Source organism: Rhinolophus hipposideros, assembly GCF_964194185.1.
Source record: "Rhinolophus hipposideros genome assembly, chromosome: X".
In the NCBI taxonomy this organism is placed as follows: domain Eukaryota; kingdom Metazoa; phylum Chordata; class Mammalia; order Chiroptera; family Rhinolophidae; genus Rhinolophus; species Rhinolophus hipposideros.
In genome coordinates, this window is record NC_138046.1 from 81,266,190 (window position 1) to 81,282,393 (window position 16,204).

At 41.2% G+C, this 16,204-nt stretch overlaps 2 protein-coding genes across 3 annotated transcripts in view; one reads left to right on the forward strand and one right to left on the reverse strand.

Annotated features, from left to right (window-relative positions):
* Positions 1-8,004, reverse strand: part of ASB12 (ankyrin repeat and SOCS box containing 12) — a 182,235-nt gene extending 174,231 nt beyond the window's left edge. Inside the window, exon 1 of one of the 2 annotated variants that reach the window (XM_081042042.1) lies at positions 7,866-8,004. In XM_081042042.1, the coding sequence (XP_080898168.1) occupies positions 7,866-7,889 (24 nt within the window). In that variant the 5' untranslated portion in view covers positions 7,890-8,004. The remainder of the gene's footprint in view (positions 1-7,865) is intronic. The other variant, XM_081042043.1, reaches the window with a different exon arrangement.
* Positions 8,005-12,650: 4,646 nt separating this feature from the next.
* LOC308495068 (profilin-2-like) lies at positions 12,651-13,112 on the forward strand (the record flags this gene model as incomplete). The annotated part of the gene is made up of 1 exon (XM_081043032.1): positions 12,651-13,112. The coding sequence occupies one exon, from the start codon at positions 12,651-12,653 to the stop codon at positions 13,110-13,112; it is 462 nt and encodes a 153-aa protein (XP_080899158.1).
* Positions 13,113-16,204: the final 3,092 nt, after the last annotated feature.

Below are 16,204 nucleotides of genomic sequence, written 5' to 3' on the forward strand. Positions count from 1 at the left end.
CCCATGGCATTTTTTAAAGAAATAGAACAAAAAATCCTCAGATTTTTTGGAACCACAAAAGACCCCAAATAGCCAAAGCAATCTTAAGAAACAAGAACAATACTGGAGGTATGACACTCCCTTACTTTAGCTTGTACTACAGGGCTACAATAATCAAAACAGCATGGTATTGGCAGAAAAACAGAGACATAGACCAATGGAATAGAATTGAGAACCCAGAAATAAAACCCCATAAATATAGACAGATAATTTTTGACAAAGAAGCTAAAAACATACAATGGAGAAAAGACACCCTCTTCAATAAATGGTGCTGGCAAAATTGAATAGCCACGTGCAAAAGAATGAAACTGGACTGCTATCTATCACCATGTACCAAAATTAATTCAAAATGGATCAAAGACTTAAGCATAAAACCTGACACAATAAACTGCATAGAAGAAAACATAGGTACTAAACTTATGGACCTTGGGTTCAAAGAGCATTTTATGAATTTGACTCCAAAGGCAATGGAAGTAAAAGCTAAAATAAATGAATGGGACTACATGAAACTTAAAAGCTTCTACAGAGCAAAAGAAACCGTGGACAAAATAAAGAGGTAACCGACTGAACGGGAGAAGATTTTTGCAAACAGTGCCTCTGATAAGGGGCTAATATCCAAAATATACTAGGAACTCATCAAACTCAACAACAAAAAAACAAACTACCCAATTGAAAAATGGGCAGACGACCTGAAGATACATTTCTCCAAAGAGGACATACAAATGGCAAATAGACATATGAAAAAATGCTCAACATCACTAATTATCAGAGAAATGCAAATAAAAACCACAATGAGATATCACCTCACCCCAGTCAGAATGGCTATCATCAACAAGACAAATAGTAACAAGTGTTGGAGACGCTGTGGAGCAAAAGGAACCCTCATACACTGTTGGTGGGAATGCAGACTGGTGCAGCCGTTATGGAAGGCAGTGTGGAGGTTCCTCAAAAAATTACAAATAGAATTACCATATGACCCAGCAATCCCTCTCCTGGGTATCTACCCAAAAAATCTGAAAACATTTCTCTATAAAGACACGTGTACTCCAATGTTCATTGCAGGTTTGTTCACGGTGGCCAAGAGATGGAAACAACCAAAATGTCCTTCGATAGATGAATGGATAAAGAAGTTGTGGTATATATACAGCATGGAATACTATTCGGCGGTAAGAAAAGATGATATAGGAACATTTGTGACAACATGGATGGATCTTGAGAGTATGATGCTAAGCAAAATAAGTCAGACAGAAAAAGCAGAGAACCACATGATTTCATTGATATGTGATATATACATCAAAAACAACAAAAGAACAAGACAAACAAATGAGAAACAAAAACTCATAGACACAGACAATAGTTTACTGGTTACCAGAGGGTAAGGGGGGTAGGGGGTAGGAGACGATGTTAAGGGGTACCAAATATAAGGTGATGGACTCAGAGATACTGTAGATGCCTGATCATGGCATTGTACACCAGAGGCTGGGCATTGATGAATGCCAACTATAATTTTATATACGTGGTGTGGTGGCTCGGTGTGGGGTCGGGGGGCTGGTGGGTGGGGGGAGGGGGGTTCACAGTGTGTGGGATGTGAATGATGAACGTCTAAGTATTACCTTGTCTTGTACACCTGAAACTAATAAAAGGAAAAAAAAAGATTCAATAGTAAAAAAAAATAAAACAAAAAATAAAAAGTCAGCATAAAAAAAAAATAAGATGATGGAAGGGGAACTGACTCTGGGTGGAGAACACACAATGAGATTTATAGATGATGTAATACAGAATTGTACACCTGAAATCTATGTAATTTTACTAACGATTGTCACCCCAACAAATTTAAAAAAAAACAAAAAACACTTTCCCTAGTTTTATCTTCATTTATTCTGAACGTGCCTCTTTCCTAAATTAATTTGAGGTGGTTTATAATAAAAAGTCTACAATTAGGTTATTAGGACAGAAAATCAAAGCCATGAAAAGGAAGAGGAAGCAATTATGCTAAGTACAAGGACTAATGTAGTTAATATTCTTGAACACTAAATTTGTTTCTTAGTTTCCTTGAAGTCAAGCCAAAAATTATCTGCTTTAGGAAAACTTCACTTAAATTGTAATCTTGAGAACAGGTATGTAGAGTGGTTTGAAAAGTACTTTTTAAACATTAAGTACTATAACATGTTTTTATTGTTTATTATTATTATTATTATTATTATTATTATTCAGAATAGCATTCTGTACCCACCTGGCACTTCCAATTATTTTTGGCGCTTGTTTCAATGATAATTACACACAATTTATCATAGTCCGAACCAGCCATGCGTACTAAACAACAAAAAGACAATGTTGGCTCTGCTGCTTGCTAAATGTTTGAACTTAGACAAGAGACTTCAAGCACAATTGGTAACCACAAGATGGCCACGGGGTTACCAAAGTCAATTTGGGGAATGTAATCAATAATGTTGCAAAGATTTTGTAGGGTATCCAATGGACACTTGTCTCATTTGGGAGACCACCTCAGGGATGATGTAGATGCCTGATCACTGCACTGTGCACCTGAAACTGAACAATAATGAATGTCAACTACAAGTTTATATATATATATATATATATATATATATATATATACACACACACACATATATACATATATATGTATATATACACATATATATGTATATATGTATGTATGTATGTATGTGTATATATATACACATACGTATATATATATATATACATATATATATATGTAGTTACAAGAAGTGGAGTACAGCATTAGGAATAGAGACTGAAAATGTAATGGCTGTATGCGATGTCAGAAGTGTAGTAGATGGGGGCGGGGGGTTATCACTGTGTGAGGGATATAAATGATAAATGTTTAACTATTACATTGTTTTGTACACCTAAAACTAATAAAAAATTAAAAATAATAAAAGTAAAAAAAATAAAAATGAATTTTAAAACAGGAAACTTCAGCCTTCTGAGCCTCAGCTTTCACATTTGTGAAATGAGAGGCTTGGACTATCACTAGATGATTTTATTTATTATTGATTGATTGATTGATTGATTGATTGATTTACTGAACTTACAGACCATGAAATTCACTTGTTTCAAGTACGCAATTCACTGATTTTTTAGTAAATTTACAGAGTTGTGCAACCATCACCACAATATAATTTTAGAACACTCCCATCACGCTGAAAAGAAACTGTATTCCCATTCCTCTTTTATATAACCTTTTAAAAAGTCCTTTCTTTTATATTCTACGTTTCTAGACTTTACAAAGCTTTAGCAGCTCTTTGCTACCTACAGAACCAAGTTCAGATTTCTCAATTTATTAATGTTAATTCAGGGTCCTCCTCTACAATCTACAAAACCTCTCTCTCCATCTTAATTCCTTGAAACGTTCCTCTCACTGCCTTGCCCTAGTGAGCTAAGTGTCCCTGAGCTTACGCTCTTGAGATTCCCTTGGTAGCGAGTCCCACTCACCTCCCCAGTCTCTGAAGAGTGAAATCCTATCTGTTATTCAGACTCAGCTTAAATGCCATAAAGCTTTCCATAAAGCTTTCTTCATTTCATACTCCTCCCATTCATCTAGAACTCAACCATATTTGCCTTTAAACTCCAATACTATTTCATTTGTCCGTCTTATGAAAGCTCTCACTTTCATTCTTGGCATCTCATCACTTTACTTGATTAAGAGTTCCTAGAAGGCAGTTGGTGTATCTAAGACAGCTATGTATCCCTAACTATTCCCAATGGGGGGTTTTGTAAATAATAACAAATAATGATGATGATAGTTATTAGTAGCTAAATTAAGCATCTATGATGCACCAGGCATTAGACTAAGCACTATTACAGATATTAATTCATTTAATCCTTGTAACAACCCTGTGAGATAAATACTACTTTTATCACCACCGTTTTATTGATGAAGAAACTGAGGCACAGAGAAGTTACATACTTCTCAAGATCACAAAGTTATTTAAGTATAAGAATTGAAATTTGAGGGGCGGCCAGATGGCTCAGTTGGTTAAAGCACCAGCTCTGAGCAACAGGGTTGCCAGTTGGATTCCCACATGGGTGTAAGCTGCGCCCTCTGCAACTAGATTGAAAACAACTTGAGCTGAGCTGCCGCGGAGCTCCAGAGCTCCCTGAGGGGCCAGAAGGCTCAGCTGGTTAGAGGGCATGCTCTTAACAAGGTTGCCGGTTGAACTCCCGCATGAGGTGGTGGACTGCGCCCCCAGCAACTAAGATTGAACACAGCACCTTGAGCTGAGCTGCCGCTGAGCTGCCAAGGGGTGGCAGGATGGCTCAGCTGGTTAGAGCGCATGCTCTTAACAAGGTTGCCAGTTCAATTCCCACATGGGATAGTGGGCTGCACCTCACCCACTTCACCCCCCAACCCTGCAACTAGATTGAAAAACAGCGACTGGACTTGGAGCTGAGCTGCGCCCTCCACAACTAAGATTGAAGGACAACTTGACTTGGAGCTGATGGGTTCTGGGAAAAACACACTGTTCCCCAATAAAGTCCTGGAAATACACACTGTTCCCCCCAACAAAATCTAATTGAAATTTAAAGTCAGACAGTCCGGCTCCAAAGCATACACTCTTAATTTAACCATGACAATAAATTTCCATGCCAGCTGAAACTCAATTAATGTTAACTGAAAAATCCTAATTAATAATGTTCCATTCCAGAAAGGAAAATAATTAAAAATTCTAGGTGCTAACTGACACAGAAGTGTCAGTGGTAGAGAAAAGTACAGAGAACAAATTCTGGTTCAGATAGGAGTCATTGAACTTTTGGGTAGGCCTGTGGTGCCACAAAAGTCATTGTTAAATCGTATGGTTATAACTTAAAAAGACAGTTCCTCTCACACATAGGTGGTGGGAATGAAAAATTGATAGTGTCTACTCTAGGTGAATTGATAGTGTCTACTCTAGCTGAACGTATATATACACTATGATCCAGAAATTCCACTCCTATATAATATATCCCAAGAAAAATGCATATGTATCCATCAAAAAAATGTTCTATTTTGTAATAGCCAGAACAGGAAAGACCCCATTAACAGAAGACTAGATAAATCACATGGGGCATGTTACCAAAATGGAATACTATACAGCAATGAGAATTATCTGTAACTATAAGGAACAATATAGATGAATCTTTCCAACATAATTTTGAGCAAAATAAGCCAGACACAAAAGAGTATATACTATATGAATTCATTTGTTAAGTACAAAAAAAGGGCAAACCAATGTATTCTGTTAAAAGTCAGGATAATGGTTACCTTTAAGAGGGTTATTGACTAGAAGAGGAATGAGGTGACTTCTGTTTCTTGATCTGGGTGCTGATTACATGGGTATGTGCAGTTTGTGAACATTCATGGAATATAAACTTACAATCTATAAACTTTTCTATATGTATGTTACACTTTAATACAGTTTAAAAAGAAAAGTCTTCCAAAGAAGAGAAAAAGATTCAAGCAAGAACCAAAAATAAAAGTCACTTTGGCACTTGACATGCAGAACTAATAACTTAGAAGCTCATGTTTATCTCTTTGTCCTGAAATGGACAACTCTCTCCCTTTTGTGGAAACAATGAGTTAACAAGAAAGAGGGCATTTTAATCCCTAGCCATTAGTGAAACCCTAATCCTTCCCAGAAACTTATAACAAAAGAAACAGACTTGTGGCAGCATACCTACTCCTGCTGTAGCCCTGCCAGGCACCAAAAGAAATACCAATTTTATTTTTAAAAACTAAGTCTTCATTTGGAGTTTTAATCTGTATTCCAAGACTCACAATACCATCCATGCAGTACAAATGGAATCTGGCCAGGATGCCAGTTAAAATTTTCTTGAGCACGAACCCGATCTCCACACCAGCCTGACACTGAGCACTCCTAGTTACCTGACCTCAAGGGGTCTCAGTTTCCTCATGCGTCACATAGAAATAATAAAAGTACCTCCCTTATAAATCATTGTAAGGATTTAAGACCTATTTCATGTAAAGCAATTAGCACAGTGTCTGCCACATAGCTAAATATTCAATGAGTTACTTGCTATTATTATTTTGATATGGGCAGGATAATGGTATCTTCTCTTCTACCATACAGCTAGCCCAGTATATAGCTTTAATCCCCCAATAATGGGATTTTAATATTTGAATATTATAACACTCAAGCATAAGGGCAGTTTTGCATCCCCCTCTTCTCCAGGGAAAGAACAAAGGGAGTATTGAGATGAGCTAATTTTGAACTGAGCAAACAGGGTGGCCCAGGGTTAGGTGCATAGATAAAAAAGGGAGGCTGGATAGCAGAAGCCCCTTTGCTTTGATGGTGCCACGTTCCTATACCATGCCAGGGAAACTGACGCAGATGACATGACCTAGAAAGGAAGGGACCAAGAAAAAGCTAAGGCTGGATGCTGCAAGGGATGTGGTTATCTTCAACAGAGCCCGAAGGTGTCAGGAAAGAAGAGGTTTGAAGGTTGGAGTTCCTGCTTTGCCATCAGGCAGCATCATAATCTTAAGTCAACAAGTGGGCAGAACACTTTTCTAGTTAAAAATAAAAATAAAAAAGCTCTCATGCACATCCTTTTATTTAGTCCTCACAACCACCCTAAGTGAGCAAAGCAAATTTCATTATCCCCCTTTGATAGAGGAGGAAAGGCTCAAAGCGGTTAAATGATTTGTCCAAAATCATCAGCTATTAGGTTGGTGCAAAAGTCATCGTGGTTTTTGCAATTGTTTTTAACCTTTTAAGCCGCAATTACTTTTGCACCAACCTAATAGTAGTTGGGGGGACCAGCATTCTAGTTCAAGTCTTCTGGCTTCAAAATCCATGCTCTTTTGTTTACAACATACTGGGCTTTTGTGAGGACTTCACTTAGTCTGGGCAATGTCTGTTACAACCGATAGGAAAAAAAATTAAGCAGAGACTAGGTGTGAACACTTCCCTGATCCTCAGTCTCAGATGGTAGAAAGAAAACTGACGGGGTCGGTAGCTTTGGAAAGAGACTGTCATAGGGGAGGAAGAGTAGGATCTGGAAAGAAAAGCAGAAATAGCTCTAACTGGGAGCCTGCTGTAAACAGGCGCCAACTGGCCCGGCAATGCCACCTTTTGGGTTTTTCCTCCTAGCAGAGCAGGGCCAGGTCCACTCTACTGCACCGCCTTCTTTTCACATAGTCCAGCTTGGGCTAGAGAGATGCTGTCACCCCCAAAACCCACACACGCACGCCGGGGAGAGCTGGGGTCCGGACAGTGATAGTGAGTGGTTCGGCAGCCCTCCCAGCAGCTTAGGGGCAGAGGGAGCCAAGAGGAGGGTAGGGTAACGCTGGATAAAGGAAGTAACTGTCCGAGTGGCCACGCCATGTGGGGTATTCAACAATGTCTATTACATTGTTTTGTACACCTGAAACTAATAAAAAATAAATAAAAAGAAAAAAAGAAAGGCAGTTAAAAGTGAGGCGAGTGTGTGTAAAACGGGTGTGTGTGAAGTAACGGCTGGGATACCCGGAAGAGCTGGGGTCAGAGGCACAGGGCAGGGAGGGACCCGGCTGGCTCGCGTCAGGCGCGGAGGCAACCGTCCGAAAGGGGACGGTTGGCGCATACCACCTCTCCTCCGCCCGCCGCCGCACGCAAGCCCGCCCAGAGACGAGTTCAGTTTGGTTGAAATGGTATGTAAACCGAGAAGAGAACGCGAGTCTCGGCGCGGGAAGGGGGCGTCACAGAGCACCCGGAGAAGGCTTGAGGGGGTGTGCCTAAGCTACGGGCTAGGCACCAAGAGGGAGCTCTCGGCTCCCAACCTCGCTTAACTCTTCTCCTTACCTTGGGCACCGTGATATGGTCCATGATCGTGGTTCCCGCCACCTGAAGCCCTCAGTGCTCCTAAAGCTAGCGCCACCGCCAGCGTCGCCTTTGCGGTTGCCTTCCTTGTCAAACCCGGGCTCCTGGCCCCGCCTTCCCTATGTTGGCTCGAGATCTCGTCACCTGATCCTCGCGGAAAGTCCTATCGCGACACTTCGCCTGTGGGCTCTCCCGCCATCTTGCTTTCTGGTAAATGCCCTTTTCTCTGGGGGAGTTGTTCTCGTTCAAGCTCTAGGTTTCGCCCTGAGCTTCTTAAGCCCCGGACTCGAGCACCGCCACCCTTCCCACACCCCTTGATGCTGTAAGGATTCTGAGCACCGATATAATTTCACTACTCTTTAATGTTAACAGTGAAGGCACCCTGCAGAGATAGAAGACTGTCCCTTGGTGGCAACAGAATTTCTGAAGAGCTTCCTAGCTGAAAGACCTTGGGCAAGTCACCCTAGAATATTTTTTGAAATTGTTTGTAAGCATATCCTCCTCTCACTCCCCTCCTTTACAAGTCTACTGCCATCAACCTAGTTAAGGCCTGGACAATTGCAGTAGCCTCATAACTTTTGTCATCACAGATATGGGAAAAGGACCAATGGCCCACTGGGCCACATCTCGGATGAGGTGACAATAGGTGCAGTCCCTCAGTGGTGTTCTCTGAATCAAATTTGTGATGGAGAAAAGAAGTCTGACGGTTGAAAAACCTGGGTTTTACTCTCAGGACTGCCACTAACTTGCTCTGTGACTTTCAGCAAATCATATCACCTCTCTGGGCCTTAAGCTGACCAAGGTTACAACGAGGGTATTGGCCACTATCTCTAGGGTCAATTCTAGCTCTGCTATTGTGATGCTATGGTTTGCAATCTCACTTCCCCTACAAAGTGATTTCTTTCTTTTTTGAGTGTCTATAACACTGGCTAGTTAAACTACTCATTCATCATACTCTGCCTTCTTCCCTAGCCTAAAAGCCCTTCCCTCAATCTATTGGCCAATTATCCCTTGAGCAGTCATTCCATGAATATCAGTCCTTTTACTGCCAAGCCTCTCAAAACAGTAGTCTACACTTATCATTGCCTCCACTTCTTCATAACACACTCACTCCTTCCTAACCATTCCAATCAGTTAGCTCTTTTGTGTCATTCTGAACTCCAATTGCTACATTCAATAGTTCTTCTCAGTGTTCCCTCTCCAATTGTTTGCAGCATTTAACACTGTCGATTCATATTCCTTTTTGACACTCTTTCCTCCCTTGGATTATGTTATAAAGCAGACTCAATGCCTACATCCCTAACTGTTCCTTCTCTGTCTCCTTCCCAGCTACTCTTTGTCCTTCTTTAGCCATTTGCCTGGCTTCTGTCCTCATTCCTCTTCTCACTATTTTCTTTCCCTTGGTAATCTTGATCTATTACTCAAGTTCAGTTCTTACCCCCTGGTAGGGATTTCCCAAATTTATATCTTAAGTCTGGAGACCTTTCTTCTGAGTTCAAATTTGAAACTTCCAACTGTCCCCCTGAGAGTTCTCTTTGGATGTTCCCACTAGCATATTGAAGGCACCCTCCTCCTGACTCCTGCTCTTTCTCAAGGTTTCCCTATCCCTATTATTGCCACCACGATACACCCAGTTTCTCAAACTCAAAACCTCATTTCCATGCTGTTTGGGATAGTGAAAAGGGGTGTATGGACTCTGCTATTTGCTAATGGTACATGATCCTGGGCAAGTTACACAGCCTCTCTGGGTCTAAGTTTTCTCACCTGTAAACCTATTCTAATAAAGTATTTGTGAGGATTCAACAAGGTAACATACATAGTAAGGTGGCAGGAACATCATAGGGGCACAATGAATATTGGTGATTACCTTCCCTTCCTCAACTCAATTATTAAACATGTCTGTTCTCTCTCTCAGATGATTACCTTGCTTCCTAATAGTTTGCTGATAAAATGCAAGCCATCAGAAAGGAACTTTCACATCCTCTCACAACCAAATCTTGCTGCTCTGCATGTGGACCTATAATCTGCCTTCAGTGACTCAGCTGTTCCTGAGCATTCCTAAGACAATTGTCTACTCAATTGCATATTCCTTCATCTATTCAGTTGCCCCTTCTTTCCTTTATCACAAAACATTTCTACTTTACCAGATCATTTCCATCAGCACAAAAGACATACTATAGTATTTCCAATTTTTAAAAAAAAACAACTTTCCTTGATCCACATTACTCTCCCTTATCTACCAGCCCCCACTTCTCTGTTGCACCTTATAGCAAAACTCCTCCAAAGATTTTTCTAAATTCACTCATTCCCCCCATTTCTTTTCCTCTCCTCCCATTCTCTCTTGAGACAACTTTAACCAGATTTTACCCCCACTTAACTGCCTTTGTTAAGGTTACCAGTAATTTCCATATTGCAAAATCTATTGGTCAATTCTCACCTCTTCTTGTCCTCTTAGCAGTATTTGATCACTCCCTTTCCCTTGACACATTTTTTTTGCACTTGACTTCAGGGATACTACTCTCCTATTTCTCTGACTTCTCTTGCCAATCTCCTTTGCTGTTTATCCCTCATCTTACTTATCTCTACATGTTGCAGTGCTACCAGGGCTCAGACCGTAGTCTTCTGTTTACTCTTATTTCTTGGGTGCTGTCATCCAGTCTCATGCATTTAAATACTATTTATTTCTAGACAACTGTCAAAATTTTGTCTCTAGTCTTGATCTGCCCCCTTAACTCTTAAGCTTACACAATATCCAATAGCCTACTTTACATGTCCACTTGGATGTTTAAGAGGCATCTCAAACTTAACCATATCCAAAACAGAACTTTTGATTTCTACCTGCATCCTCAAATCTGCTCTTCCCATAGTATTTCTTATCTCAGGAAATGACCACTCTATCCTTCCAGTTGCTCAGGCCAAAAGCCTTAGAGACATCCTCTTTCTCTCATATCCCAAGCCTGACTCATCATCAAATCCTTCAAAATGTTCTCCAAATCCAACCACTTCTCAACCCTGTACCCTAGCCCAAGCCTCTATTTATCTTTCCTGGATTATTGTCACAGTCTAGTCTCTATGTTTTGTCCTTGCCATCTCTAAAATCTATTCTCTACGTAGCATCTTCTAGACTCTAGAATCTATAGTGATGTCACTCCTTTTCTCAAAACATTCCAATGGCTCCCCATCTCAGAGTAAAAGCCAAACCCTTAATTATGGCCTGTGAAGCCCTACATATGATCTAAGCCCAGTGCCTCTCTAACTGCATCTTCTATCACTCAATTCTCTCTCTGTTCAAGTCATATTGATCTCCTTGCTGTTTTTCAAATTTTCCAGACATGCTCTTGCCGCAGGGCCTTTACACTTGCTGTTAACCCCCTGCCTGGAATGCCCTTCCCCCAGATATCCACATGTACACTCCCTCATCTCTGCCAGGTTTCTGATCAAATGTCACCATATCAGAGAATCCTTCCTTGAGCACCTGATATAATATAAAACCACCACCACTTCAGCCCTACACATTCTACCCTCCTAACCCTTTTTCTTTATAGTTATCAGCACCACCTGATACATTATAAATGTCTTTGTGAGTTATGATTTGTCTCCCCCTCTCGGATGGCAGCTTCATGAGGGCAGGGACTTTTTGTTTATTGCTGGATCTCCAAATTCTATACACCTGGTTCACAGTAAGTATTCAATAAATATTTGTTGAATAAATGAATTTTCAAAGCTATCCCAGGTTTTTGCCACCATTAATTTTAGCCATCCTCCTAACTTTCCCTCCTTAAGGCAAGTTGGTGTCATTTCAGAGGAAATTAAGGCACAGGCAATGATTTTCCCAAGGCTATACAAGAGTCAGAAGTCAGATTGGACCTCACAGGAGTAGAGGAAGCCTGGGAATAAAAGGGAAAATCTGGAAGAAGAAAATATTAGACTCATAAAATATTTTCAGTCAAAGGGATACTACTATTATCTATTTATTTGTTTGTCTCCTCCCATTATGATGTCAGCTCCATATCGTTTTTCTCTTGACTATTGCACCCCAGTGCTTAGAAAAGTATTTGGCACATAGTGGATGCTCGATAAATACTTGTTGAGTGACTAGATGAGGATGAATGACTCTAGATTCACAGCTGATGTGGGGCAGAAGATAGACTAGAGGGAGAGAGTCTGGAGGCAGGGAAACAATTTGGAGGCTTTTTGGTCATACTAAAGGAAGTTGTGAACCAGTGAGCCTGTGGGTTTTGGGACTTTGTACCTAGATCTCGGGTCTCAGCATGATTAGCCACTATCTGACATACTAGTTGCTGCAGTAAATCTCACCTGTCCTGCCTTATATACAAACCTCCAACTCATTTGTTGCTCATTTATGTTCTACTTTGAGGGTTTTTTTACTATTGGGGTTTGGTGTTCTTCCCATGGTATCCAAGGAAAGAAGGAAGTGTATTTTGTCCCATTATCTCACTAGCTAGAGATACAGCCTCGGAAACCTACTGCCAAAGGTCACCCGTGATGTGGTGGATGATGACTATTTAAAAAGTCACAGAGCCTTTGTGACCTCACTCCTGCTCTAGAGGTAGCTTTATAAATCACAGCAGAGAGGAGCTGACCTCCTCCACCTTGCTGCTGGAAGAGATCATTAGAAACAGACTGCATTTTAAGCTTATTTCAGTCTCTGCTTATCAGTCATCTTGAGTCAACTGCCAACCAACGTCTTTCGAAGACCATCTTGCTAGAAAGCACTTTATCTTTTATAGACAGCCTACTTGAATCATGCAGTGCATGAGGGATATCAACAAAGAGGTCTGGCAAGACTGCATCACCCTCTTCCTACAGACTGGGATCTGCTGTGATGCAGCAATTGTCACCAATTCTCCACCCTGGTTGTTAGCTTCTTATCCCGAAGGCAACTTGTTCCAGTTGACCCAGGAAGAAATTCAGATCTTGCTGGCGAGAGAGGAAAGAGAGAAGTTGTTTCTTCAGGGAGTCACTCTTGCGGGGACTAAATGCTTGTTGATCCGAGACAACCTGTACACTGAGGGCAACAACACCATGGACCTCCGCACCAAAGGCCAGAGTTGGAGCAGCCAGGCAGTGACGATACTTCAAATGGAGTCTGTATACTTTGTGGTGATAGGACAAAAAGGAATTGAAGGAGGGCCTCTCAACCTCAAGGCTTTTGAGATGGCAGGTTACATCAAAGAGGCCATTCACCAACACATGGCCCGCCTCTAAATAAAAAGGAGATGATGTTTGACCTGGAATTTGAGTTCAGTATTGCCTGTTTCACCTGCTAAATTAACATGATCTTGAGGTAAAAAGAAAGGGAGATCCCAGATCTGGTTTGGAGATGGTGTATGTGCGTTGGTGTGTGTATTGGGGATGGTCAGGCATTTGAGGTTCTGGGCCTATTTTATACCTCAAACATGACCCCTCCCTTCTTAGCATTTGGAGAAGAGAATAGCGGACAGGGAACTAGAAAACCTTGATTTTAACACCATTTTTTTCCTGACTTACTCTGAGATCTTTCTTTCTCTTAGCCTCAGTTTCCTTATCTGTTCAATGAGGAGTTCAATATGTTTCTAAGGGCCCTCAAGCTCTGGAAATCTATAATTTTGTAATATTACCGCATCCTTCAAAGTCCAGCTCATGTACCACCTCCTCAAGGAAGCTTTCTCACCTGCCTCAATATTTGAGGCTAATCCTGATTTTAACTCCCAGAGCAACAACTCTCTGGGTCATTTGTTTGGCCCTTACTCACACTTTGCCCAACATTTCTTGGATGACTGTTCTATTTTCTTTTTTAACTTTTCACATACATGTTAGTTTTGTTTCCCAACTTGACTATAATCCCCCAAAGGGCAGATGGTCTGGCAAGACTGCAACATCCTCTTCCTGTCTTCTACTTCTGTATTTCCCTCTTGGGATAACCCAGCATGGGGCTCTGCCAGGGGTGTTGGGTATATGCATAAAACCACTTATCAGCAAAAGAGAGATTTCCCTAAGTGGGGATTCTGCTGGGTGGGGATGATCCAGGGTGCTTATGGCCAGATTTCCCTCTTCCAATTTATAGCTCACCTTGGGACCATTTATCTATTTATTGTTGCCACCATCAGGGAAAGCATGGGTGAGCAGGAGTTAAGAAAGGAGGTGGAAAATTATAACTATTTGATCTGCCTTGTTGCTAGCAACTTTAGGTAAGCTGGGGTGAGAGAAGGAAGGAATGAGGAAGATGAGGTTTAGTAAAAAAACATAAGCTTATTTGACTCTGTTGTCACCCGTCCTCAGGAGCAGTGGTTATGGAGAACCTTCTTCTGTGTTAATTACAAGGAATCACTTTTACCACCCCCCCAACATGCACCCTCATAAGCTGGTAGAGGTCAGGGTTTCAACATGGGGTTTGTCAAAATCTCTACAGCTCTGCGATTCAATACAAATATAATGTTAGTCACGCATATAATTTTAAAAATTTTAGTTAACAACATAAAAAATCAAACAGGTGAAATTAATATTAGGAACATGTTTTATTTAACCCAGTACATCCAAAATATTATTATTTAAACTTGCAATCCATAAAAATATTATTGATGATATATTTTACATGCTTTTATGTCGTAACTTCAAAACCTGGTGTGTATTTACTTTTGCAACACATCTCAATTCAGATAAGCCTCATTTCAAGTGTTCCATAGTCACATGTATCTAGTGGCTACCATATTGTGCAGCATAGTCTAGGCTCTGCAACATCCTTTCCAACATATCCATCCATCCATCCATCCAACCAACACACTCCACGCCAGATATTGACTAAGTAACTAATTAAAATAACAAGAGAGGAAAAAGAGGTTTCTTAGGTAAAATTCTAGTGGGGACAAGTGAAAAGATAAATTACAGTACAATGAAGTAAATGCTATAAAAAGTTTTTGTTTTCAAATATGTATTGAGGCCCCACTATGTGTCAGGCACTGTCCTATACACAGAAGTGGACAAAATATACAAAAATTCATTGCTCACGGAGCTTACATTCTAATGGGAGAAACAGATAATATGTATCAGGAAATGATAAGTGTCATGAAAAGAATGAAAGCAGTATAAAGGGAGATAGAGAGAGACAGCGGGGACTATTTTACATAGGCAGGTAAGGAGCAGCCTCTCTGGAGAAACAATATCTGTGCAGAGGCCTAATGAGGAAGTGAGCAATGCCAAGAACCAGAAGATGTGTTGCAGGCAGAGAGAAGAGCCATTCAAAGGTCCTGAGGCAGAAGTGTGTCTGGTCTGTTGAGGAACTATCATTAGGCCAATGTGGTTGTAGCCTCCGATAACAATGCCCCCTTTCCCTCCCCACCTGCCGCATCCTCAGACATGGTGCTGATGCTGCCTCCCAGGGTGGAGCAGCAAAGCAATACAAAAGCTCTCATTGCCTTCCTTCTGGGCCCTCTCTTTCTAATTAAATTGACAGCCACATCATACTTCTGACTCACATTGGGCTCCTAGTTAACTAAAACCCCTAAGGCTTTTTCATTCTGGCTGCTGTTAAGAAAAGAGTTTGAAATAGTGGAAGGGCAGTAAGCCAGGGGAAAACATTACACATGGAAGTGGCTTCACTGGAGCCTTCATCTTGGACAGAATTTCACTGTGGCGTGATACATATCCTTGAAGGGAAAGAGAGGGAGTTGAGCTAATGGATGATGAAGGTGAATCCTTAAGGTAATTGAGCCTTCTACATTATTCTTTGCAGCCTGGATCTCCCAAGCAGAGATGTGTTCAGAAGATAAGGCCACTGAGGTAAAATGGCCTTGTCATTTAGAGGGCCCCAGGCAAATCCTTCATTTGAAGACAAGCTAAAGGACCCAGATGCACTGATGAACAAGAAATTCCACTGGGCCTATGGCTGACCAAGTCCCTAGGTGATAAACTGGGAAGGAGAAGGGAGCCCAGGTAGTGACCACCCAGCAGAGATCCTGCCATTCCTGGCCAGAGAGAAGCACTGGACAAGGCCATGGCCATGGCCTGTTGCTATGGTGAAGTCTTTCCCTAGAGACTGAATGTGCCTTGCATAAAAATAAACTGGAACTGAATGAGGAGAGAAACTTGTTCAGGCTGTTCTATTCCCAAAAGACATCAGGTGGAGGCCATCATAGCAGGGTTCAGGGTCAAGACAAGGAAGCTCAAAATTTGTTGGGAGGACCCATCACCTCTCCACCCACCCTGTGTTCCCGTAGCGTTTGGGGTGCTCACAGTGGGATTCAGAAGCTAATCTTAACTTTCCTCTGCAACCTTGGAGCCTAAATTTCCTGTCTTGCACCCTGCAGTCCAACCACACTGAA